Source organism: Melanotaenia boesemani, chromosome 3, assembly GCF_017639745.1.
Source record: "Melanotaenia boesemani isolate fMelBoe1 chromosome 3, fMelBoe1.pri, whole genome shotgun sequence".
Classification (NCBI taxonomy): Eukaryota; Metazoa; Chordata; class Actinopteri; order Atheriniformes; family Melanotaeniidae; genus Melanotaenia; species Melanotaenia boesemani.
The window spans coordinates 40,898,360-40,923,018 of NC_055684.1; the positions used below are offsets into that span (position 1 = coordinate 40,898,360).

Genomic DNA, 24,659 nt, shown 5'->3' on the forward strand with positions numbered 1-24,659 from the left:
GTAATGGACCTGGATGGCGTTGACATAGTAACACACCGGGATGTCGTTGAAATGGTAATGGACCAGGATGTTGTGACGTGGTAACGGACCAGGATGTTGTGACATGGTAAGGACCGGGATGGCGCTGACATGGTAATGTATCAGCATGTAGCTTACATGGTAACGGACTGGGATGGCTCTGACATGGTATCGGACCAGGATGCTTCAGCCAACCACAAGAATGTGTGGAATTTATTATTCATCCTGTTGTAGCACAAGAGGCTGTCTGTGGACCAGTAGTGGAAAACGGTCCAGTGCATTAAATCAAATGCACCGGTCCGCATAGCAACCGCTGTGTTTCAGAAGTAGACGTGCATGTGCAGTAAAATCTCCAGCTGTCGCTCATTAGTGGATTCTTTTTCGAGCTGTTCTGTGCTGTAAAAACAAAACCAAACACGAAACACAACTTCTTACTCTCCTACTGATTTTAATTGGGGCATTTTGCAAAGAACGTAAAGACATTAAACGTGTGGTGCACATTTTGAAGGCTGGCGCAGAGGAAACCTCTGGGCTGTCTCTGAGGTGAAGATGAGCCTTGAGGAAGATGCCTGGCCAAGGCTCCGTCCAGCACCAATAGTTCAGAAACAATTTTGAATGAGTTCAAAGAAATTTTTAAACAGACAAAGTAGTTTTCAAGACTGTATATTGCGAGTGGCTCTATTTTCTGACCCAGAGTGCAGTCATGAGGGCTTTATAGCAGGCTGCTGCTCTCCCATGTCCTGTTACTGCATACCGTCACTGGACCTTTCAGTGGCACACAGTACCCGACCGGACCAGCTTACTTTCACCCCTGCTTTCAGTCTCTTCAAAAAAATCCTGGCTTTATGCTTAACACTTACAGAAGGAGGTTTAAGTCCATGAAGATGCCACATGTTGATATCATCTTTCACAAGTTCCTCTTGACCGCCGTTGGATGGAGTCATGTTCACTGGAGCATATTGCTGCTTTTTTTAAATCACGTTTTCAATTCTTTCATGAGTGCACGGAACCAACTTCTGCTGTAATTCTGTAAGTACACAAAGAGGCATGTTGGGTGGGTTGGGCAGCCCGGCTTTGTCCTGGGTCAGCTGAGTGACAGGGGGTTGAGTTGTGCCACAGGCCACCTGCTGGGTGCTGGAGGGGGGAAGTACTGAGGTCCTCCAGCACCTTCAGCTAAATCTGTCCAAGACCGAGCTTATTGTCTTTCCAGCCAATCCTTCCTTACCGCCACAGATAAGCGTGCAACTTGACTCCATCACGCTTGTGCCTACGTCTTCTACCAGGAATCTTGGTGTCATGGTAGACAACCAGCTGACCTTTAAGGACCATACTGCCTCGGTTCCTCGATCTTGCCGATTTGCTCTTTACAACATCTGAATACCACCACCAATAAAAATCACCAACCTTTAGATGGAAAACACAAGTACAAAAGCTTAAAGACATGACCACCAACACTTGGACTTGTTTGCGTGTCTGTTTTGTGTTTCAGATGACAAGACTGTCATGAAGGCGATGTGAGGACAATAACAATTAAACTAATGCACATACTGGGCAAAAACCCTGTTGTCAAGGAAACACAACCTGTTTCTGATGGTTACCATGGAAACCTGCATCCAAAAAATATTCAAGACTCGCTTCAAAGGACAGCTTCCCGTTGTTTAAAGTTTCTCTCTGGAGTTCACCTGTGTACATCATCATCAGTCATTAAAGTACAGAGTGTTTGGCTGTAGAGGTGAAGGAAATTTTCTCATTCTCAACATTTTTAAATTACATAAGCCAAAACAACCTTCTGAGGTCCAACCTTTGATCTGTATAATAATCTGCTATAATCTTTTCCAATTAACAAGGAAATAATTACCAATAGCAGTCAGAGCAGCACAGTGTACATCAGAGGGCTTGACTTTAAGCTCCAGCTCAGCTCCACATATCACACATAATGTTATGCAACCGAAGCTGGACTGAGAATGAGATTTACTCCATGCACTGGCTTCTGTTCTCGCTGTGGAATGAAAACAAGCTGTCTGGTGGACGTGAAACTTTTCTCTCTTTCTGAATATTCACTATTCAGGGCACTAAATATTGCCATGATGTCCCCTGTGGAGCCACTTGGTAAGCAGCAGGGCAGAGATTAACTCCTGATTGCATCACAAATCTGCCCCAAACCGCTGCCCTCTACTAATACATGCAACGCTGAGATTTAGCTTGCAGAATCTACTCCTGATGACATGCATAGTAAAACCAACTTGGGCTCTCTTATTGTATATTACTCAAGTGGTGGGGAAACAAACAGCTTTACAATGTGAAACATCCATAAAAGCCAAACAGCTTGAGGCCACTCAGAGTTCAGCTGCTGCTGCCGCAGTCCAGACTAAACAAGGGAGTCGCAAGCACTTGATCTGCACTTATTGGACAAAGGGGTCATGAAATTTGAGAGAAGCACCTCAGGGTTAAGATCCACCAGCTCATCCAGAACGTAGACAACAAGAGGCAGAAATACAACATGAACAAGTGAGCAGAAGCAGCACAGCCTCCTGCCATAAATATATATCATGATGCCATGTTATAACCTTACATGTAGTTACTCCAATGGACTCTGCAGGGATTTGTGTCCACAAGCTCCACGAAGAAGAGTAAACAATCTTATCTTCTTAGCCAAATACAAATTCTTGAAAGACTAAAAAGCGCCCTTCGTGTTACCTCTTCTCAACTACTGTCCCACAAACTTAAACAATCAACTGCTGCCGGTTTTATAACAGCAATTAAGGGAATATATTAACAAACCAAAAAGACATTAATACCCAATTTAAGTCCTTTTACGAGAATTTATATACTTCTGAAGCTAGTGATGCAGCCTGAGTAGACGATTTTTTCAGTAGTTTGACCATGCCCACTTTAGAGGATTCGGATAAAAACATGTTGGAGAATAAAATCACCCAATCTGAAATAAGTGATGCTATTAAGAAAATGAAGTCTGGAAAAGCATCTTGCCCAGATGGGTTTCCCATAGAATTTTTTAAAAAGTTTGCTTCTAAATTAGTCCCATTGCTATCTAAGGTCTTTGAGGAGATACTAGACAAAAAGGCTCTTCCTGCAACTATGACGCAGGCTACTATTTCATTGCTCCTCAAAAAATCTAAAGACCTGTTGCTCTGCGAGTTGTATCGTCCGATTAGTCTGCTGTGCTGCGTTTACAAGATCTTGGCTAAGGTGTTGGCAGGTAGACTTGAAGATGTTCTTCCGAAATTGATACACCCCGATCAAACAGGTTTTATTGCAGGTAGGCAAATATCTAGCAATTTGCGTCACGTGTTCAATGTAATTTATCAACGTGAAAATATTGATCCCGAAGTAGTGATCTCCCTTGACGCCCATAAAGCGTTTGATAGAATTGAATACAACTTTCTTTCTACCGCACTTGAAAAGTTTGGATTTGGTCCACTCTTTCGTTCATGGATTAGCATTTTATATGCAGCCCCACAAGTAATCCAGTCTCACTCGGTTCTTTAATGTGTGGTCCTTTGCCACTGAGTAAATGTCATTGGACAAACAATGCCATTGTCCGGGGCTCTTTGAAGATATGGTTTCAGTTCAGGGCTCATTTCAACTACAGACATGCTTTGAGCGCATCTCCTATCCATTCTAATGTCCATTTCCCTCCATCTTTGATTGACCCATCTTTTAAACAGTGGCAGAAGGGAGGATTAACATGTGTCAAGGATTTATTCAAAAATGGCAAATTTATGTCTTTTGAACAGCTGAAGAAGGACTTTAATGTCCCACAAACCAACTTTTTCAGATACCTCCAAATGCGTAGTTTTGTTAAAACTCTGTTCTCTTTAACCTCAGAAAACATGGCTTGATGAGTGTTTGGATATGTATCCGCTTGACAAGGGCTTAGTACCAGCCATTTATGACAGAATTCAAAGTGCTGCATCCCCATCACTTAAAAAATCAATGGCAAAAAGAACTAGAACTATTTACAGATACAACTTGGCAGGCCGCAGTCACAAGAATTCACTCATCATCTATCTGCATTAGACATGGCCTACTGCAATTCAAAGTACTACACAGATTACATCTGTCTCCGAGTAAAATAGCTAAACTGTACATGGGTGTGGACTCCTCTTGTGCCAGGTGTGGACACAGCCCGGCTGATCTGAGCCATATGTTTTGGTTTTGTCCCAGACTCGACACCTTTTGGCAAGCAGTATTTAAAACTATCCCATCAGTATGTAAAAGGAATATTGGACTGAGCTCTATAACTGCATTGTTTGGGGTTGTCCCCTCGGGTATACCAATAACATCACATCAGGCCACCATCATAGCATTTCTTACATTACCCGCAAGGAGACTCATACTGCTCAACTGGAAGAAAGCCGCCCCTCCATCTCATAAGCGTTGGGTGGAAGAAGTTATGTCTCACTTAAAACTTGAACATCTAAGACATTCTATAAGCGGCTCCATTCAAACATTTAACATGACCTGGCAGCCATTTCCTATTTACTTTGAGACTGAATTTCCATAAGAGTGTAGCCCCCATATTTCTTTGTATTTCTTTTTATTTCTTTATATTGTATTTTGTTTATTTGTGAAATTATGTATCTTTTTTGTTATTCTTATTTAGTGTCTCACTTTCTTGTTATTTGTCATTTTTATTTCTTTTTAGTACCTACTGTTGTGAACATCTGTTACATATGTTCTACGTTTTGTATTGTGTTTGCAAATTTATAAAAATCAATAAAAATATTTGAATACCTCTTCTCAACTAGACATTGTTTTGCTGAAGGGATGAGGGAACAAGAGCAGAGAAGAGAGGCTTTCTATTGAAGAAAGCTCAGACTGAAGAGTCACATCGCCACCTACTGGTGAGTATGAGCGCAAAAACAAACAAAGCAACCACACTGAAACCTCTTTAGCTTTTATGTTGCACAGAGATGACTTTCACGTGTCCAGTGAAGCAGAGAAAAAATAAATAAGAAAAAAATAAGTGGAAAAATAGAGGAAGGTAGATAAATAGAAAGAAAACAAGGAGAGTCAGAGGGGGAGTGTAGCTTTTAACTGAGAATTTGTGTAAAATGGCTTCAGCTAGTGGTTTTATCCCAGAGTGTGGTGGTGGGGGGGGGGGGGGGGGGGGGGGGGGGGGGGGGGGGGGGGCACTGGTGTTTACCTGCTAGATTCTACAGCAGCTCATCAATCTCACACTTGCTGCCATCTCCTTCCTCCATCCTCCTGTCTCGGTATTACCCACCTCTCTGACATGTCGGAGGGTGTCTACATGTCTGTCTGGAGATGTTTCAGGAGCCCAGCTGGTTGTGTTGACAGTGGGAGGAGAGGGAAGAGGAAAAAGAGGGAAAAGGAGCTTAAGGAGCTGGAGCCGTGGCTCCAGTCTAGCATGACTAACATGTCTGACTGCATCCATACCCTCAGGGGGAAGAAAACCACACACACACACCACACAACACACACACAACACACACACACACACACACACACACAAACCATGCACTCTAACACACTCCCCGGCCTCTCTATAATCAGTGTGTTCAGATTCTCACTTTCCCCCAGTTAACTAGCATCTCCATGTCTCAGCCCAGCTGCTCGGCACAGTAATCATCGCAATGACAGGACGGCAACTGGAAAAGGACTTCCCTGCACAGAGAAGACAGCTTTTTGCTGCTCAGCTCTGGACTGAAGAATGCAACGCCTACGGGACAGCAGGAAACTGGACAACATGAGAGGGCTGGGCCCTTCACAGCCTCAAGGGCAGGGGATGGCCCACCTGTTCAAACAGCCAGAGCTATCCCAAGGAAATGAAAACTTCCATCTCTGCAGAGCTGCTTACCAAATCTCCTTCACTTCCACATTGGCTCACTTTGCTATGTTCTGTTTCCACAGCTGGATCCAAGAACTTCTCTCCTGGTCTTAAATGTCAAATGTTCTCTGCTGTTTGTCATGTATTTCAATATAAATTGTGGTTTGCAGGTTGACGACTAGCAAGTCGCAGCTAATGTTCCAACGCTTTTGGGGTCAGCCCACCTTCCCCTCACTGAGAGGTTCAGGCGATTTAAGCAGAGCTTAAATCAGAGCAGAGAGGTGTGGAGATGCTCAGGGCTCTAAAGCTTGGTATAACCCACCTGGCCTGCAAGCGCTGCTTCTTCTGGACCATTTTAGCCTGGAAAGAAAAGCTGGGATTGCGGTGGATATAAAAAAACCCACACAATTGCAGCAATTTGATTTTAAGGTATGAACAAACAATAGAACCGTCATGTTTGTGATTCATGAAGTACAGATGTCTCCCAGACTGAGGGTATTAGCTTCAAGGTCCTGTCTCTTCCTAGCAAGTCTCAGCCTTATCATCAGGCTAGTGGCGTCTGAGACAGCAGACTGCGTACCTGGAAATAACCACCACCTTAACTGCACCAAGTGCTGTGACGATACTCCAGGCAAGGGGGAAGCCAAAGACAATAAAGAGGCTGGCAGCAAGTGCCATCAGCTTCTCTTTTAGGAACTACTAATCATAATCATACATCTCTCAGGGCTGTCTGTTATTTATCCACCATTCCTTTAAGTCCTCTTCAGTAGGCTGATCGGGTGAGTCATAAATAGGAGGAGATTCTGTTAATACACTCTGTCACCCGTTCACTTCACTGCTGGCTGAAAGGTCTGATCCTCTGATTATCAGATGAAGATGGGGGTGCATATGATCACAGCTCCGACTGGTCCTTACGAGACTTGACAGCCAGTCTTTTAATCCCCCCATCGACACCCCTGGAGCTTCCACCTGAAACCTCAAATTATACCTTTCCGAGGAAACATAAATCAGAGCTTGTTGGTTAAATGCTTTTGTGTCAGACGTAAAACATGAGCTTGAGAGATGGCGAAAAGTGAGACAGCTAGTTAAACATGAGGGTGAATGTTGCTGCGGTGGAGAAAATTTAAGATAAAAACTCTCACCATGCAGTGGACACGTTACTGGAAGCAGACTCTTGACAGTCAGCTTTGAAGACTAGAGGTGGCTCTGGTAGTTGCAAGAGTGGCATGCTGTCCACCAGGGGTTGCTCCTTCCCTCCAGTTGTTTTGCAGAACGGGGGGACAAAGACAGCTGGATTGGAGTCAGGAATGATCGCCACAGGGGCCTGGATCCAGAGTTAAACCCCAGCGCAGAAGCAGCAACGCGAAAGTCTCACGGTTCACTTGAACCCATCAGGCAGTACGCACCTGGGTGGCGACAGGGTGCTGTAGCCTCCTCACTCAACGCACACATCATGAGCCCATCCTGTTCAGGCCTCCGTAACTCCGAACATGTCCCCCCAGCTACATGTGTGCAAACAAACATACTCTCTCTGTGTGCGATACATGGGACTACATTCTGCTTCAACCCTCGGTGCAAACAGGGGAACACAGCATTCTGGATCTGATCTCCTGCCTCTTCACACTAAAGCAGGCTATGAGGGCCAAAAATCCAGCAGGTTTTCCATAATCCCTGCTTCAATGTATGTATGTGTTACATACATTTAAATTAATTCAGGTGTGTTGAAGCGGGAATACATTAAATACTCCGGATTGTGGCCCTCTGGAGGGACAGAACTGATAACTAAAACATTCAGAACATGAAAGCTGGTATGGAAATGTAGTGAGGCCGAGGAGAAAAAGGGAGGAGCTGTATGGCGTTCATGACTGATGAGTTCTGTGATGTTGTGGGTGGAGCGTGGATGAGTCGGTGAAACTACTGAAGGCAAGTGGCCACATGTAACAGCTCATCCTGGCAGCGAGACTGAAGAGCTGCTGTAATTACTGCAGCTCATGAGAAGATGAAAGAGATGAAGGGAGGAGATGGAGGCGGGGGATTGGGACATGAGGGTGGGAGCAAAACGGGCTGGGGACGTAGGGAGCATGGTTCCAAGGCATCGATCTTTATCTGTAATAGATTCCTAGAGAAAACAAAGCCTGGGGCAAAGGAGTGCAGCTCACACCACGCTGCACTATCAGTTCAAGAAAATTCATTTCTTCTTAGCACAGAGAAGAAGGAAATTCACTTCCCAAGCTCTGTCCGCCTGATCTCTTTGCTGTGACCCAAAGTATCTTGAAGAAAAAAAACTCCATTCGTGCTTATACATGTTCAAAACATTCCCAAAACTAATTCTATACGTATATATAAACCCGAAGGAACATAAAATTCTATTGCGCAGTAATTTTAGATAAACCCAAAAACTGAGCTTATGCCTGCATTTCTGTTGTTGTTGTTGACACTTTTCTTCTTGTTCTTCCCTTCGTGTCATGATGCTTTAACCTCAACTCAAACTTTATTTATAAAGCCCTTTTCATGCCGAAGGCAACACAAAGCGCCTTACATGAGAAAAAAAAAATCCTGCATATTAAAATAAAACAAGCATAACATAGCACACACTCATTTAAGGTCTCTTTAACACAGCACCACACACAAAGCAACCCCCCCCCCCCCCCCCCCCCCCCCCCCCCCCCCCCCCCCCCTCGTGAATCCCTACTTTCTGTCTAAACTGAATGTAGGTATAAGTACTAGAAATGATAAACATCTGGCCTGATGCTGCTGTGAGGAAATTATATCTTGGGGATCCATCCACACCACGAGCCAGTCCACCCATGGCCACAGAGGCCATTGCTATAGCAACCACCCAGATCAGAGCAGACTGGGGTCCATGCCACAGCTATAAGGCTGCAGTGCAGGGCTCCAGCCACCCAAACAAGGGCAATCACCATGGCAACAACCCCCAGATTGAGCAGGCAAAACCCCCAAGGACTTCATAAAATAATGAACTTGAAAAGTAATAAAGTTGAGTACAATGAAATTAAAACATAAAATAAAATGATATAAAATAAAGATCATAAAAATTCAGTCAAAAGCTAAGCTAAAAAGGTCTTGAGTCTTTTTTAAGTTAACCTATCCTGTTTTTTTCTGTTATTTTGCAGAATGCAAACTGTGATCTGAGGAGGGAAAACCAGAGGAAACCATTCGGGGGTCTTTATATATAAGTAGCCTCTGTAGACAATGATGGCCAGTTACTCTTTAACCCTAAGTGCACTTTAGCAAAGATTTCTCTGAAACTAATTATCTCACAGTTAAGCAAAGAGTCAGGTACTTTTATCAAATGCCTTTCAGTAATTCATGACTGTGTGTGTTTCAATACTTCGTACGTTCCCTGAAGCATAGGTCGGAGGAGTAAATCCTCTAACGTCTACGCTTATCCATCCTCTGATCCCTGCTGGGCCTCAATCCCGGTTCTGATTGTCAAATTAACAAGCTAGGGAATTTATCTTGGCCTGAGGTAGCAGTCCAGGAGTCCACGGCCTGTCTGCTGGGGGATTAAGGCTCCTTGATGCCTAGATTACACAACACTTGGGGAAAGCATTTGTGGGGGATTCTGAGAGGGGAGGGCCATCAGGTGTGCACTTGCAGATTAGCGCAAAGCTCCTGCTAACGAAAGAAAGGATGACCGCCATTACCTTTGCAGCCCAATCAGATGGAAATAAAAGAACACGCCCACCCCTCCCTCCTTCCCTCTTCACCATCTACACCTGAAAAGGTGGTCTTTGATTATCCAGATCCACACAAACAGCTTCGCAGAAGCCAGCGCCGATGAGGAGGATCTGGATTACAACAATCTCTTCCCTCACGTTACTCCACTCATTGAATCGAGGTTCTCACATTGAAGCAAAGACCTCTCCAACAGTCAGAAGTGACAAAGGAAGTCTTGTTCAACGTGTTTCCCCCTCATTGAATTTTCTGTTTAAGGCAGGTCAGCTTTGAATGCCGAGTTAAGAAAAAAAAAGGTGCTAAAATGTTTGAGAAGATTTGATTCAAACCTGGAGAGAATCTGCTAAGAAAGCAGAAAGAAAAGCAGAGCATCTTCACTACATTAAAAATGCAGTTAAGAGAACTGGTAAGACTGGTCAGGTAAAACCAAAGCAAGGACATGGACTAAAAAGAAAATAGGCTACAGCACTTTTCATTCATTCATTCATTCATTCATACATTCATTCATTTTTTGCTGTTCTTATCGTTTCTTAAAGTTATTTTAATCTTGGTTTTCAATCCAGTTTTCCTCATGGGGATCCTCCACACTGGGGGTTGTTGCAACGGTGATTGTCCTTGTCTGGGTGGCTGGGGCCCTGCACTGCAGCCTTACGGCAGCCTCATACCTCCATCGGACCTGTTGAGATCCGGGTTCTGGGGAGGATCCGTCCCTCCATCAGACTCATTGGGTCTTTGATGGGTTTCAGATCCTAGTTCTCTGTAGATAGAGTTTAGTCCTGACTCTTTTGGTCCTCCATGTGTCCAGTTCCTGCCTCCATGCAGAGATGTGATGAGTCTCCATGTAGCAGCTCTTTGGGAATTACATTGTTGATGCTAGAATCCTGTTTTCTGTCCAAGAAACTGGAAAAGAAAATGTGTCTTTGTGACAGGCTGTTAGTCATAAAGAGATCCCATTTAAAATGGGTTCTTTGCTAAACTGTCCGTTATGTGTCATGTGTTCATCCTTTAAGTGCCTTTTTAATTCTTGAATTATTTATAAGTTGGTATTAGGTGGCTTAACAAACAAGAGAGACTGGACTAACAACAGTAGAAGAAAACTGCCAATTTAAAGAGCACTTTAACTGCTTGGAGGCTTTATAAAAAGAAATGAGACTTTTGCATAATACAGTAGTTTTAGTGTAATTCTAATATATTTGTGCTCTTTAACCCCGTCTGGGATTTTCAGCAGCTTGGTGTCCTGAACACCGTAACAACCTAAACTTAAGCTGATCACAGACATTTAGCAGATACTTTATCCAAAGTGACTTACAGTGGTCAGGCAGTAGCATTAAGGGCCCAACTGGAAGATGTTAATATTTTATCCCTGCGGGAATCGAACTCTAGTCTCCGGCATGGGAGACAGGTGCTCTGCCAACTGAGCTAATGTTGGGAGTGAGTTCATGACCCAGAATTAAGTCACAGCCATATCCTACAAGCTTAAATCAGTATGAATTTGTTTTGTTGTCCTCACAAAGACCAGCAAACACAATAAACACATTTTCCTCTCAGAGTGACATCCGCCTGATCCAAAGCTTGGTTCAGTTTTCACCATGAAGGGCTTTACGGTGAAGGACCAGTCCCTGCCTTGGGTGAGATAGGAATGCTTCCCAGTGTCCGAGTTGCTCCAGAGGGGACGGTTTACACAGCACAGGGAGCTCCCTCCAGCTGTGCTTCTCTCCAACAGAGATAAATTTAAAATGAGCCACCCAGCACTCCAGTTAAACCCACAATGTCTCTATTACAACAGCCTGGATCATTTTCTCCTTTTATCTTCAAGAGTCAGAAAAGCATCTCTTGGAAAGATTGGAGCCTTTCTAAAATGAGTATAGGGTCACTGACATTCATTCAGGAGATAATTTGCCAGTCCTAAAGGGTAAAAAGGATGTGGAAGGGTAGAAGAAAGCTCATTATCACCTCTGTTTGCATCACGTCTCACCATCCCCTTCTAATTCTTGCTGTTGCCTGATAGCAAATTGCCTTAACAGCGTAGCCTTTGGGCCTAGATTAGACCATACCACTTAAAAAAGACAACCAGCTTTAGCATTCACGTTTGCATGCCTAATCACAAGGCTCAACTACATTTTAGATATGCAGAATCTGTCAACAAGATCTGTTAACTGATCTCACCCTGATTTCGTTAGCCACTCATGCTCTGCACAAAACAGTCTAAAACAGGTCTGGATTTGTCCGTCTAAGAAGAAGTAATCTGTTTTTTTACTGCATCATGGCTGCTGCAGCTCGTTGTATCCTGTTCAACCATCCACTCTACAGCCAGGCTAACACCAAACCACATTAAGAGAGTGAGTTCAGAATATGCAGTGCAAATCCCCTCTGCTTGACAGCCATGTTTCTGTTCCAGGAAAACACTCATTTCACATCATTTCATTGAGCAAATGTAATCATAACTGTTTATAAATACTGAGGAGTACCTCAAGATGTGCTCGGGTTGTAAGCCCTAAACGCAACTGAGGGCAGATAGCAGCCAAGCAAAGCTAAATGTGATCCCTATCTGAGGTCGTGACCGCGCGGTTGAGTGTAAGACAGAATTTGAGCAAGCCAGCAGAACTATCAGCATTTAAGGATGTGTGGTCTGGCCCAAAGTGGATGAAAGTTTGGAAGAGAAATGAGGGTTGAATGTGAGACTGCACAGCACATGCTCTTCTCCAAACCCAACAAAGCATTTGGGGTTGGCTGGTCCTGCAGAAGCCCGAGTTCAAATGTGCCACTTAGCCAAAAGAACACCCTAAACGTGGTTTGTAGATGACGCCACTGTTTCTTGTCAAGGAAGGCCTATATTAATGGGCAAAACAGTGATAATATCCACCATCACAGGCGATTCAAGGGAAGGATCCACTCAAGAAATGTGGTCAGCTCAAAGATAAAATATTCCATATACAGATGAGTAGGTTACTGTTACTCTTGGTCTTGGCACCACCATCTGAATGCAAAGACATGATGAAGAGGGGCAAACTTTTCCACTTATATGTCATTTTTACATCTTGACCTGCCTGGGCAAACATCCTATGGGCCTGTTCAGGAAGGGTTTCAGTTTTACTTCTTTCCTGCATCAAATCTTGAAAAAGCGTTATGAACTGCATATTTACACCGTTTGGTTTCCATTTCCATTTAAATTTCTTCTTTTTTCTCAGATTCATGAACGTCTGGCTGAAAACAAGAAAAATCGATTGCTGACTTTATTTGTTTGGCGTGATAAGGATGTCTACAACACGCAACACGCCTGCTTGCCCCTCCTCTGCCGCCTGCGCTGCTCCCAGGATGTGGCTGGGGGCCGAGGACAGGCAGGTGGGTTATGTAAGCAGGAGTCATGGGTTTATGGAGAAGTGAGCAAAATGTGTGTGTTCTCGCTGTGGGAGGTGTTTGAGTCTGGGATTGTTAGTAGTTTCTCTCCCCACCTGCAAAGACTTCCTTTCCCTTCTGTGTTGCTTTTTCAGATTAGACGAGTTGACACTTCGGTCCAACTCAAAGTCATGTTTCTAGATCCTAAAAAAATAGCAAGGGGTAGTAGACAAACTCCTCCTCGCTGTTCATGGTCAAAGTAAACGTATAAGCGTTGTTCTGTTGTTTTGTGCTTTGGCTCAAAACCCCCCAAAGCACTAGTACTTACGGTAACTCCCAACAGGAAGTTACTCTGAGCACAAGCCTAAGGATTATGCAAAAAAAAGTAAGTCAGCACAGTTGAAGTGTCTATTATCACGCAGCCGCTACCAACCGCGGGGGGGGGGGGGGGGGGGGGGGGGGGGGGTTGCATTTGCTCAGGTCTGTGATAGGCAGCCAAGCTTGACTGATGTGAAACATTATTAGCATGACAGGCAGAGGAATGTGAGCTCCCAGACTACAATTTGCACATTATCTTCCAATGCTGCTACAACAGGTACCCTGGGGATATCACAGCATGCCAGGGAGTGCGAGGAGAAACAGATAAAAACCTAAAATCATGGCATTCTCACTTACTTGGCAGGACAGGAATAATATGTTTCTGGAACAGGAAATCTCTCTTACCTACAAAGGAGACAGAGATAAAAAGTGTTAGTGTATGTCTTTAGATCTGATGGTGATTGGGAGACAGAGGGCGACTGGATGTCCATATTTGGCCACGTGGGTGCTCTTCTAGATGGTCTCTGTTTATTAACACACTGCCTGATCTCAGCTGGATGAGGGCTGTACAGTAATTCCCCAGGCAATGCAGTCTTAAACTCCACTAATGCTGCTACCACTATCACAGCTTTTTGTTTTCCAAAATTACTATTACATTTACAACTACTGGAAAAACTGCTTCAGCAATTTTCCTGCTTTTATTTATTAACCAACTTCTCCTGATTATTCAAACAGTACCACTACTTCCACTTTTTCTAGTGCATGATGTAGACGTGGTGAAGACGACTTGCTGAAGTTCAAGCTGAGCATCAGAATGTGGAAGAAAGGGGATTTAAGAGATTTTGAAAGTGGCATGGTTGTTGGTCTGAGTATTTTCTGGGATTTCCATCCGCAACCATCTCCAGGGTTTCCAGAGATGGTCTGAAGAAGAGAAAATATCCAGAGCAGCAGTTGTCTGGACCAGGATGCAGCAGAAGACACACCGGGTGCCTCCTGCCAGCTTAGAACAGGAAACTGAGGCAACAATTCACACACACCAACACTGGACAATAGAAGATGGAGAAACGTTGCTGGTCTGATGAGTCTCCATTTCAGCTCCACATTCAGATGCTAGGCTCAGAATCTGCTGGAAACATCATGAAAACATGGATCTATCCTGCCTTGGATCAACACTTCAGGCTGCTGCTGGTGTAATGGTGGGGGGAGACTTTCTTGGTCCACTTTGGGCCCCTTAGTACCAACGTGGCCTGGTTTAACCAGCACAGCCTACCTGAGTATTGTTGCTGACCATGTCCATCCCTTTATGACCACAGTGGAGCATCTTCTGATGCTACTTCCAGCAGGATAATGCACCACGTCACAAAGCTCAGATCATCTCCACCTGCTTTCTAGAACATGACGATGAGTTCACTGGACTCCAACGGCCTCCACAGCCACCAGACCTCAGTCCAGTAGAGCAGCTTTGGGATGTGGTGGAACGGGAGATTCTCATCATGGATGCAGCCGACAAACCTGCAGCAACTGTGTGATGCTGTCATGTCAATATGGAGAAAACCTCTGAGGAAGGTTTCCACCACCTGCTTCATCTATCACACCAGGATTAAAAAGGTCCAACCCGGCACTAAAAGGCGGTCCTGATGAAGAGGACGACCCGGTACTAGAAAGCGGTCCTGATAAAGAGGATGACCCGGTACTAGAAGGTGGACCTGATGAAGAGGACGACCCGGTACTAGAAGGCGGACCTGATGAAGAGGACGACCCGGTACTAGAAGGCGGTCCTGATGAAGAGGACGACCCGGTACTAGAAGGTGGTCCAGATGAAGAGTTACTATTACCTGGTACTACCAGGTAATAGTAACTCTTCATCAAATGAAACATAAAACTGTATAAAAATTCTTTTATTTTAACCTTTCAAAAATTCTAAGTGGAAAAAATGTTTAAAAAGACTTGTTAGACTATTCAGCTGTTAACTTAACCAATAAGAGCCCGACTTTACATTTATGTCACATACAGTTTCTGAGACATTTTGCTTCAATTTATGGTATAAACTTTGCTCAAAATCCTGTTAAACACAATCTGATACTTGTCTTCTGTTCCCTAATAGACACCCAGAAACAGAAAACCACATTATAATATTTTTAATATATCACATGGTAATAAATGATAGATATCCCTCCCAAAAAAATGTTAATTTTTTTGTTACATTTTGTTAAAGGGCCAAATAAAGACCTCATGTTAAAAAAATTGGACTTTCCTTACCATTTTGCTATGGGTCGGGCCTTTATGGGTTAATAACTTCACTGCTTAAGGGAACTACCACTAAATATAAATAAACATTTTCAGTTTCAGGGCAAAGTTGATGCAAATGACACCAGATAAATACCTCCAACTGTCACTGGTTGATAACTAAACGCAATCCCAAAGCTGGATATCTGCTGATGGTGATGTTTCTACAGTCCTTTTCAGACTTCTGATACATAACATGCACACTGGCTTTAAAATCTGTTGAAGTAATGGCTCAACAATGCTGCTACTCGTCAGGACTGGTCATTCACAGGCGCTTTGTTGATATTCTCACTCAAATTCCCCAAGGTAAAAATAAAACACCAATAAGATTTAAAAGTAAAGTGAAAGTTGGCCAGTGATTGGCATGCAATGCCAGAAAAGTCATGTTTATGGGGGTGGGGGGGAAATTTCTTGAAGGTGAATTATGGATTTTTCTATTCTATTCTATTCTATTCTATTCTATTCTATTCTATTCTACTCTACAGTCATTTAGCAGACTCTTTTATCCAAAGCGACTTACATTTGAGAGGAAGAACAACACAAGCATGAATTCAAACAAGATGGACGTCATCATTAAGTGGTAGTCAGACTGCTGGAGTCCAGGTGGACCAGGTGCTGTCATGTAGGGATGGAGGTAGGGCAAATTTTTTTTGTTTTTTTTTTTTTTGTAGTTTTTGTAAGTCATTTTGTTTAAATACAAACATCACGATTTCATCAAGCAATATAATCTTGGGCATAAGTGCACACAGCTTCTTCAGTACTTGGTTGAGCCAAAGAGCTGGACAAATCTTTCTAACTCATTCTGAGTAGAAGAGTTAAGCTAAGTGTGGAAATGCTCCTTAAACAACTGAGTCTTTAACTTGCTTTTAAAAGTGGATAAGGACTCTGCGGATCGGACGGAGTTTGGTAGATGAACAACAGAGGAGAAGAGTCTAGCTACTGATGTGGTGCCACCTTGTGGTGGGAGCACTAGGCGTCTTTCACTGGCAGAGTGTAACTGTGGAGAGGGAGTGTAGCTCTGGATTAAGGAGTGGAGGTAGACCGGAGCCGTTTGGGTTATTGTTTTGTAAGCCAGAAGCAGAGTGTAGGTGCCAAAATTGTGATATAGATAGTTAAGATTGTTTGTTTGTTGTAGGTTACAGTGTATTTTAGTGATTTTTCTTGTACTTTGGTATTCATTGTGTTACACTATTTTTTGGTCTTTGCTTAGTTGTTAAATGTCCTATAGCACCTGAAGTAGGCATTACGTTTGCTCTCTGTGACAGATGGAAGAGCTATATTTTGATATTGGTGCGTGGATTGACAGGTGTGCTGAGGTACAGAGAAAAAGGTTTTTTGACCGTCACTATGTTACTGACAAAAAAACCATTGCTACAGTAAGTGTGAACTGAGAACTGTTGTGAAACCCAGGAGAAGCTTGGATGTACCAACTGAAAGATACTTGGAACAACGTAAAATAAAACCACAAACACGACCTGAGTCTCCCGTGATTTGTGGGTAAGAAAAGGTAACATATTTACGAGTCAAGCCTATCCAACCTCACCTCCTGACAGATAAAAGAGTAGCTTTAAAGTACTATCAGTTGTTGCCACTACACAAAGCTTTGAATTTGATGCGTGCTGCAACTGGAAGCCAGTAGAGAGCGATTAGCATCGGAGTGACGTGAGCTCTTTTGGGCTGGCTGAAGACCAGACGTGCTGCTGCGTTCTGGATCATCTGCAGAGGTTTAACTGAGCATGCAGGCAGGCCAGCCAGTAAGGAGATGCAGTAGTCAATGAGTGAAATGACCAGAGCCTGGACCAGGAGCTGGGCCGTGTGTTTAGTCAGGTAGGGTCTGATCCTCCTGATGTTGTAGAGAGCAAATCGGCAAGATCGAGCAACCGAGGCAACATGGTCCTTAAAGGTCAGCTGGTCTACCATGACACCAAGATTCCTGGTAGAAGACGTAGGCACACATGTGATGGAGTCAAGCAGCACGCTTATCTGTGGCGGTAAGGAAGGATTGGCTGGAAAGACAATAAGCTCGGTCTTGGACAGATTTAGCTGAAGGCGGCGATCCTTCATCCATGCGGAGATATCAGCAACATGCTGATATTCACATTGAGACGGTTGTGTTGTCAGGTGGGAAAGAAAGGAAAAGCTGAGTGTCATCTGCATAGCAGTGGTAGGAGAAACCATGAGAGCTAATAATGCACTGAGTGAGGAGGTGTATAGTGAAAAGAGAAGAGGGCCAAGCACCGAGCCCTGAGGCACCCCTGTTGTCAGCCCATGTGGTCTAGACATTCCCCCTTGCCAAGATACTTTGAAAGATCTTCCTGTGAGGTAGGACATAAACCATGAGAGGACAGATCCTGAGATGCCAAGCTCCGAGAGTGTGGAGAACAATATATGATGGTTGACCATGTGAAAGGCAGCAGACAGGTCCAGCAGTATAAGGACTGAGGATAGATGATTGACCAGCAGATCTGGCAACCCGTAGGGAATCAGTAACTGCCAGGAGAGCAGTTTCAGTAGAGCGGCCTTGCCTATAGCCAGACTGATATGGACCTAACAGGTTGTTGTCTTGAAGGAACTGTGAGACCTGACTGAAGACGGCACGCTCTAGTAGTTTAGACATGTATGGAAGCAGTAAGACCGGCCGGTAGTTTCCAACCTGGGCTGGGTTGAGTGTGGGTTTCTTCAGCAGCGGGGTAACCCGAGCTTGCTTGAAGGCAGAGGGAAAGACACCGGATTTAAGAGAGGAGGTGATAATGTGGGTTACTGCAGGTTTGATTGTAGGTAAAATGCTCTGCAGGATGTCAGAGGGAACAGGATCAAGAGGACAGGTCGTGGGTTTAGATTTGACTAGAAGTTTAGAGACTTGGTCCTCATTTAGAGAGCGGAAGGAACAGAGTGAGGCACCAGTAGCTGGTTTGGTAAGGCTGAGTTGGTCAGGCTCAGTGAATTGGTTACTGATGGTAGCGACCTTTTCAGTGAAGTAGGAAGCAAACATTTCTGCAGTCAGCACAGTGGGAGGCTGAGCAGGTGGTGGAGATAGAAGAGAGTTAAACACCATGAACATGTCGTGTGTTGGGAGCATTGCGGATCTTGTTCTGATAAAAGGTTTTCTTTGCAGCCTTTAGGCTGGATGTGAAAGTTTCAAGTTTTTGCTGCTACTCAGACAAGTCAGTGTGTTCTTTTGATTTGCGCCACTTTCTCTCTGCAGCCCTGAGTCCGGCTCTGTGCTCCCTTAGAACCTCTGTGAGCCATGGACTGGGAGGGTTTTGTCTGGCTGGTTTTGACACCAGAGGACAGAGTTTGTCCAGAGAGGAGGCGAGAGAGGAGCAGAGTGTTTCTGTAGCCTCATTAACAGACAGTAAGGAGAAGTCTGAGTGGGAAGGGAGGGTAGAGTAAACTTCATCAGACAGCTGTGTAGGTCTGAGGGATCTCAGGTTTCTGCGGTAGGACACCATTTTAGGAGCCGCTTGAGTGACATGAGGAAGGAAGACGGAGAATTTAACCAGGAAGTGGTCTGAGAGGTGCAGCGGGGTGACGGACAGGTCGGCTATGGAGCAGTTTCTGGTCAGTACCAAGTCAAGAGTTTTACCAGCTTTGTGTGTTGGAGGAGTCTGAACCAGTTTGAGATTGAAAGAGTAGATGAGAGCCAGAAAGTCAGTCGCTGTGGTTTGCCAATGTAAATGTTCATGTCTCCCATGACAATTAGTGGTGTGCCATCATCAGGAATGTCAGAGAGAATCGTGTCCATTTCAGAGACAAACTCATCTATACTGCCACCCGGAGGCGGTAAATGACCAGAATGTATACAGTGATGGGTGTAGAGACCTTTACTTCGTGACACTCAGGTGATTAGCAGGTAGCCATAGGACGGAGGTGAAGTTCCACTTTGTAGAAATAGGAAAGCCCGTTCCACCTCCTCATCCAGCTGAGCGAGGTGTTTGGGTAAATTCTGCATTGATAGAAAGGGCAGCTGGAGTAGCTGTGTTTTCTGGACGGATCCAGGTCTCAGTCAGGGCTAGGACCTGAATGTCTGAGAGATCTATCAATTTTATCAAAAGAAAAACGAAAGCTTTGCACAGTCACAACAATCCAGCAGGAATACAGTTCATGAAAGAGACAGAAAGAGGCTGGGCGTCATCGTAATTCCCTGTCTAATTACTCATCCCAGGCTCACCCCGGGTCAAAGACCCCTCAGGTCCAGCTTTAATCCGTCTCCTCAGACCACTTCAAAGGGCCCTGATTACAGGGAGGAGAAAAATGAAGCAAGAGGAAGAAAACAAGAGAGACGGAACAGGACGGAGACAGCGATAAAGAAAAAGCGGGAAGGATGGTGGACCGAGCCAGAACTGTATAATATAATATATATATATATAATATATGTAAGAAACCTATAAAACGTGACACAAATGTATATTTCTTTTGTCATTTTCAGCCATTTTAAATTAACTTTATGTTAATATTCCTATTTATTTACGTCTCCGTGTCATTATTTTTTGTTATTTTCCTTTTACATTTTCTTTTCCAAGCATATTCATTTCCACGTCTCTTTTTTACGTTTCCTTATGCATTTCTGCCTCATTATGTAAATGAGGGGGGAGGTCTTTCAAGGCGTGTCTTGGGCCAGATCCTTGCCGATTGACCAATCAGGGCTGAGCAGGTTCCAGCTGTTTGTGCAGGTAAAGCTTCCTGCATGGCTGCCTGGATCTGCTGGCTGTGGGAGGGAAATGAAGGTTGTAGGTTGGCAGAAATGGCTGACTTTCTACAGGAGACTGTACAGGATCGTCCTTTAGCTGAAAAATCACACAATCACTGATGACTGTTTACTGTTTAGTGGGGATCTGTAACTGAGAGGCTATTCCAGCTGCAGACCTGCACAGCTAACAGGCTAGATGTTCTGGTGAAGATCGTTGAGATGAAAACTGATTTTAATTGTTCCATGAACGTCCGCTGAAGGTCACAACTAAAATCTGAAGAACTACTGGTACTACAGTTGTCAAAATTTCTTTACATTGTTAATGTAGCCTGGGTGGTTGCTGCACTATTATATCTCTCATCAGACCAAACATAAAAACTTCTGGTTGTTCCAAACTTGGGTAGACAGGGGTTCTACGTGGGATTCCTAGTATCTTAATATCACAGATTAAATATGAGTTCATTACACAATTTATCACTCTCACACCTATTATACCATCTATTACTCTCCGACCTGGACTTTTAATCATTTCTTCAAATGTAGAAAGATAAGGCAATTATTTCCTACTAACAGAGGATCCATTGTAAAATTTTGTAGGTTCTGGGTTCATCTCACTCTTTCAGATCTTTCCTCTTACATGCTGACAAACATCTGCTGCCCCTTCACATTTCATTTACAAGAACTCCAGAAACTATTCATCAGGAATGTAAGTGAACCCTGTCAAGGCCCTAGATGTCACCTCAGCCCACTCATAGAGGATCTGGACCTTCAGAATATGTAGAATATGTAGATATGTCATTTCCTAGGTGGACTTTAAAGAAGAAGTCAGGGAGAAAACATATGAGGGGAGTGAAAGAAGAAAAGAAGAGGAAAAGCGAAGAGATTTAAAAGGCTAGAGGTTCTTTCTTGCTGTCGGGTTCTCCATACTGTGGACAATCGGGTGGCTGGAACGAGGCTGGCTAGACTCGTCTGTCCACAGGTTTAAATTTAGGCTGGATCAGACGGGATGTCTCAGTCTTCGCCAGGACAGCCAGCCAGAGAGCAGCTTGTGGAAGCCATCTCTGGCCATGTTATTGTTTTCTCCTTTCACCTCCCACACTTGGAGGTGTGACCACCCAAAATCAAACTTGACTCAACGAATGCAAACTCTCAGGAATAAAGAGTCCTATTTATAATAAATGCAGCACTTTCCAATGGGAGTGGGTGTAAACAGCTGAGGAATGGGTTTGTGAGATTTTATGTTTTCAAGACAAAGAAAGAGGTTTAATAACATCCGAGTTGGGATGTAAAAGGCAGTATCATGTGGACAGCAGATAGCAGCTCACTTTATGCAGCTAGTTCTGCCGTACACGCGTGTCCATGTAACCAGCAGGGACAGAGTGCCTAGATACAGGTAAAAAACATAAAAAGACTTTACTCTGCAAGTCTTCAGTTTGAAATCTAATACTTTCTTGATTTTCTGTTTCTCTCTTGCTCCATTGTCTCGGACACAGTAAAAAGTAGCATCACTTTGTTATTGCTTCACTTTTGTTTCACTAGTAAACTAATTTATCTGAGGTTACTTCCAGACAATTGCTTCTGTTTTGTTTCCAGAAATCAGTAGTAAACTGCCACCTGTATTTTTTTTTTGACACTCTGTCATGCGATGGCAAACGTTACTGCAATCAGCAGACATTAGCAATGGTTAGCTAACGTAACTCAGCAACACACTGGCTCCATGTTTCTGATTGTTAAACGTGTCCTAGCTTGACTGCTCTCCCACACATGAAGTCCACTGTTAGCAGAGTTCTTTAAAGACTCAAAAATCTGATAAAATAGTGTTAATGGTCATTGCAAGAAAATGTTTTTTTTTTTTTTTACATGTGTGTTCCTTCACTTTAAGTCATATTGTTTGTTCACCTACAAGTTTCACCAGAAGCTACATTTTCATTGTGTGTCTCAGTAAAGACGCTGCGCTTCAGTTGCACATGTTGCAAAAATTAGCAAACTACAAAAAAGGCATTTCTTCTCCTGTTACAGCAGGATGCAAACAACGGTTCAGGCAGCGACAATGATGATCCTGAGATATTTTAACATCTCCTGTGATGTGCAAAGTCTGACCAGCATTTAAATCAGTAAATAAGGCATAATTGCAGATGGGGCTTATTCACATCTCCTTCCATCAAAGGGCAGCAGACGGATAGAGCATCTGTTTACGAGCTATCACTCACTTTCCTGTCCTGCATGCTTGCTGTCCACCTCTTTTCTGTGATTGAGTCTCATCTTACTGGAGTGAGAATGGAACGATGAAACAGGGACACCGCCTATCATGTTAATGTTTAAATGTGTTTTTCTGTCCAAACTATCTTCACCGTTTTCTCTTGTTGTCTAATAAGCATCTCTGTGTGTGTTGGGGTGTTGTAAACCTCTGATGGGGACAAGCTGCAGCTTTTTCCAACAAGTGAGGATAACAGACAGCTTGGAGTCTCTGCAGCTGTTTCCCTCGTGGCCACAGAGGGGAGCTTTTAATTGAATGTGAATGTACAGGCTATTAATTTGGCCTTGGCTTGAGACGTATACCCGGGGCGGGTGTTTTAGATTGAAGAGGAGGAGGGAGCGGTGGGGAAGACAGCCCCCCTACCCCCTGTTTTACCTCCTGACCAACCTCGCCTCCCTCCCCCACACATCACACACCTCTAATTATTAGCCATGGGAAAGCAAGCAAAACAACAACATTTTACAACATGCAACAACAAGAAGTCATTGTGATGTGCTCACATGCAGCTGGAACATCCGCTGAGCCTCAAATCAAATTAGGGAGCACAAGCAATAAAAAAAAGGTGGCTCAGCGTATACCAGCCACATTACAAGGCCCACTGTGATGGCTCAAGCCCCACGATGGGATTGTTTCTCGCATTTTTCATAATACATCATTTTCAGATAAATATTAAGCATTAATTGTTCTCATGTTTACCTTGCATTGGTGGTTTGGAGTGCACATTTAGCAACACTGGAAGATTAACATGTTACTCTTGTTCTGAGTCACCGTGGTGGGGCGAGCTACCTTCCCTGGTTGAGGAAAAGCAGGGCAAAGGGCTGACGAGCCTTCAATCTGGGCGCCGGCTCGTCAGGCTCTACCATGAGCTGCTGGATGATGGAGGGGGTTCAAGTTTAGTTAGTTTTAAGTCTTTGTCTAGTTATTATCATCCATTTTGTTTTCCCCTGTGTGTGTTATTTGTTTTGGCCAAACTACTATAAGTTACCCTCATCGTGTTAGGTCAGCTTTTCCTCAGTTAAGTTTGATTTGTTTAGGATACACTTTTGAGTATCGTTAAATTTAGTTGACCTCTTTTATTGGCTGGCTAGTTTATTCATTCTTTTGGATTTTTGTATTATTTTGGATCAATAAAAACCCAGTTTTTGAAATTACTTTCTGTGTCCTCACTGCTTTACTGCTTGGTCCCTGACACTCATCTATGTAGTCAAACAGCTGTAATTGTGAGATAAGTGCATTAGCTGGATGGGTAGGAGGGTGATACAGGACGGGGAGGAGTGCTTCTCCTCTTTCAACCCTATAACCCCTCCCCCATCGCTGCAGACTCTCCCTTTGTGCAGCCCAGTGGAAAACGCTGCATGAGAAATAAATAGAAGTCCAAACACAGGGTCACTTTTTGATGCAGTTACCCACAATGTCTGCGATTGACATATGGGTTTCATTTCAGCTCTGCTGTAGGTAACTCCAGGAGAAAGACAAAAGGAAGTTGAGGCCCAACGGCATGAAATAATTACACTTCCATCCATGGCTTTCATTCTGGGAAGGAGTCTTCCTTGAAGTGCTCAGCTGACTTGCATGCACTTTCAATAAGTGCAAACATGAAGCAACAGCCAGTCCTTAATGTCATGACGAGCCCAGTTTGTTGCCGTAGCACAGCCCCACCTTCATGCATGTGTGTACACACACAACCACACAAACACTAGGAGACAGGCTGGGGACGTGAGCCTTGTGTACCCATCCATGAAAAGCTCCTCTGCACCACTGGGCCCTCAAACAGAGCACCTTTTCAACAGACAGCACTAACTCATGGCTTTCCAGTTAAACTGCCCCAGGCTGTGGCAGTAGTGTGAGGGCCAAAGGCATGTAAACACCCCACGTCAATGATCAGGCTGCCCAGAGTGCACGCTTCTGTCATTCAAACCCTCTTTACAACCCTGTTCCCACAAGCCGCAGAGCCATGCTGGAAAACAATACGCTTACTTTGCATCACTCGCATTCAGTCAAGCTGGTCTCACATGGGCCAAAAGTGAAGGCTAGTAGAGCTCCAAACCAGAGGAGGGGCAGAAAAACCCTCCAGTGTGAAGTCAGTGGAATGCTGCCCAGCTCCACAAAGATGAGTCTTTCAGGCGTTTTGGGGGGCTTTTCAGTGTCCGAAAAAGAGAGAAAATTCAACATGAAACTTATCTCTGAAACATGATGCATCAGTCTGCTGCAGAAAGAAAACTATCATCCTAAAAGGCTTATGA

General features: G+C 43.9%; 1 protein-coding gene across 3 annotated transcripts in view; it reads right to left on the minus strand.

Moving 5' to 3' along the window:
* Nucleotides 1–24,659, minus strand: part of pdzrn3b (PDZ domain containing RING finger 3b) — a 170,071-nt gene that overhangs the window by 70,190 nt on the left and 75,222 nt on the right. Inside the window, exon 4 of one of the 3 annotated variants that reach the window (XM_041980558.1) lies at nt 13,541–13,588. The exons of 1 other annotated variant lie outside the window; for it this stretch is intronic. In XM_041980558.1, coding sequence (XP_041836492.1) covers nt 13,541–13,588 — 48 coding nt within the window. Of the gene's footprint in view, nt 1–2,590; nt 2,610–13,540; nt 13,589–24,659 lie in introns of those variants that run through there. One more of the 3 variants, XM_041980562.1, reaches the window with a different exon arrangement.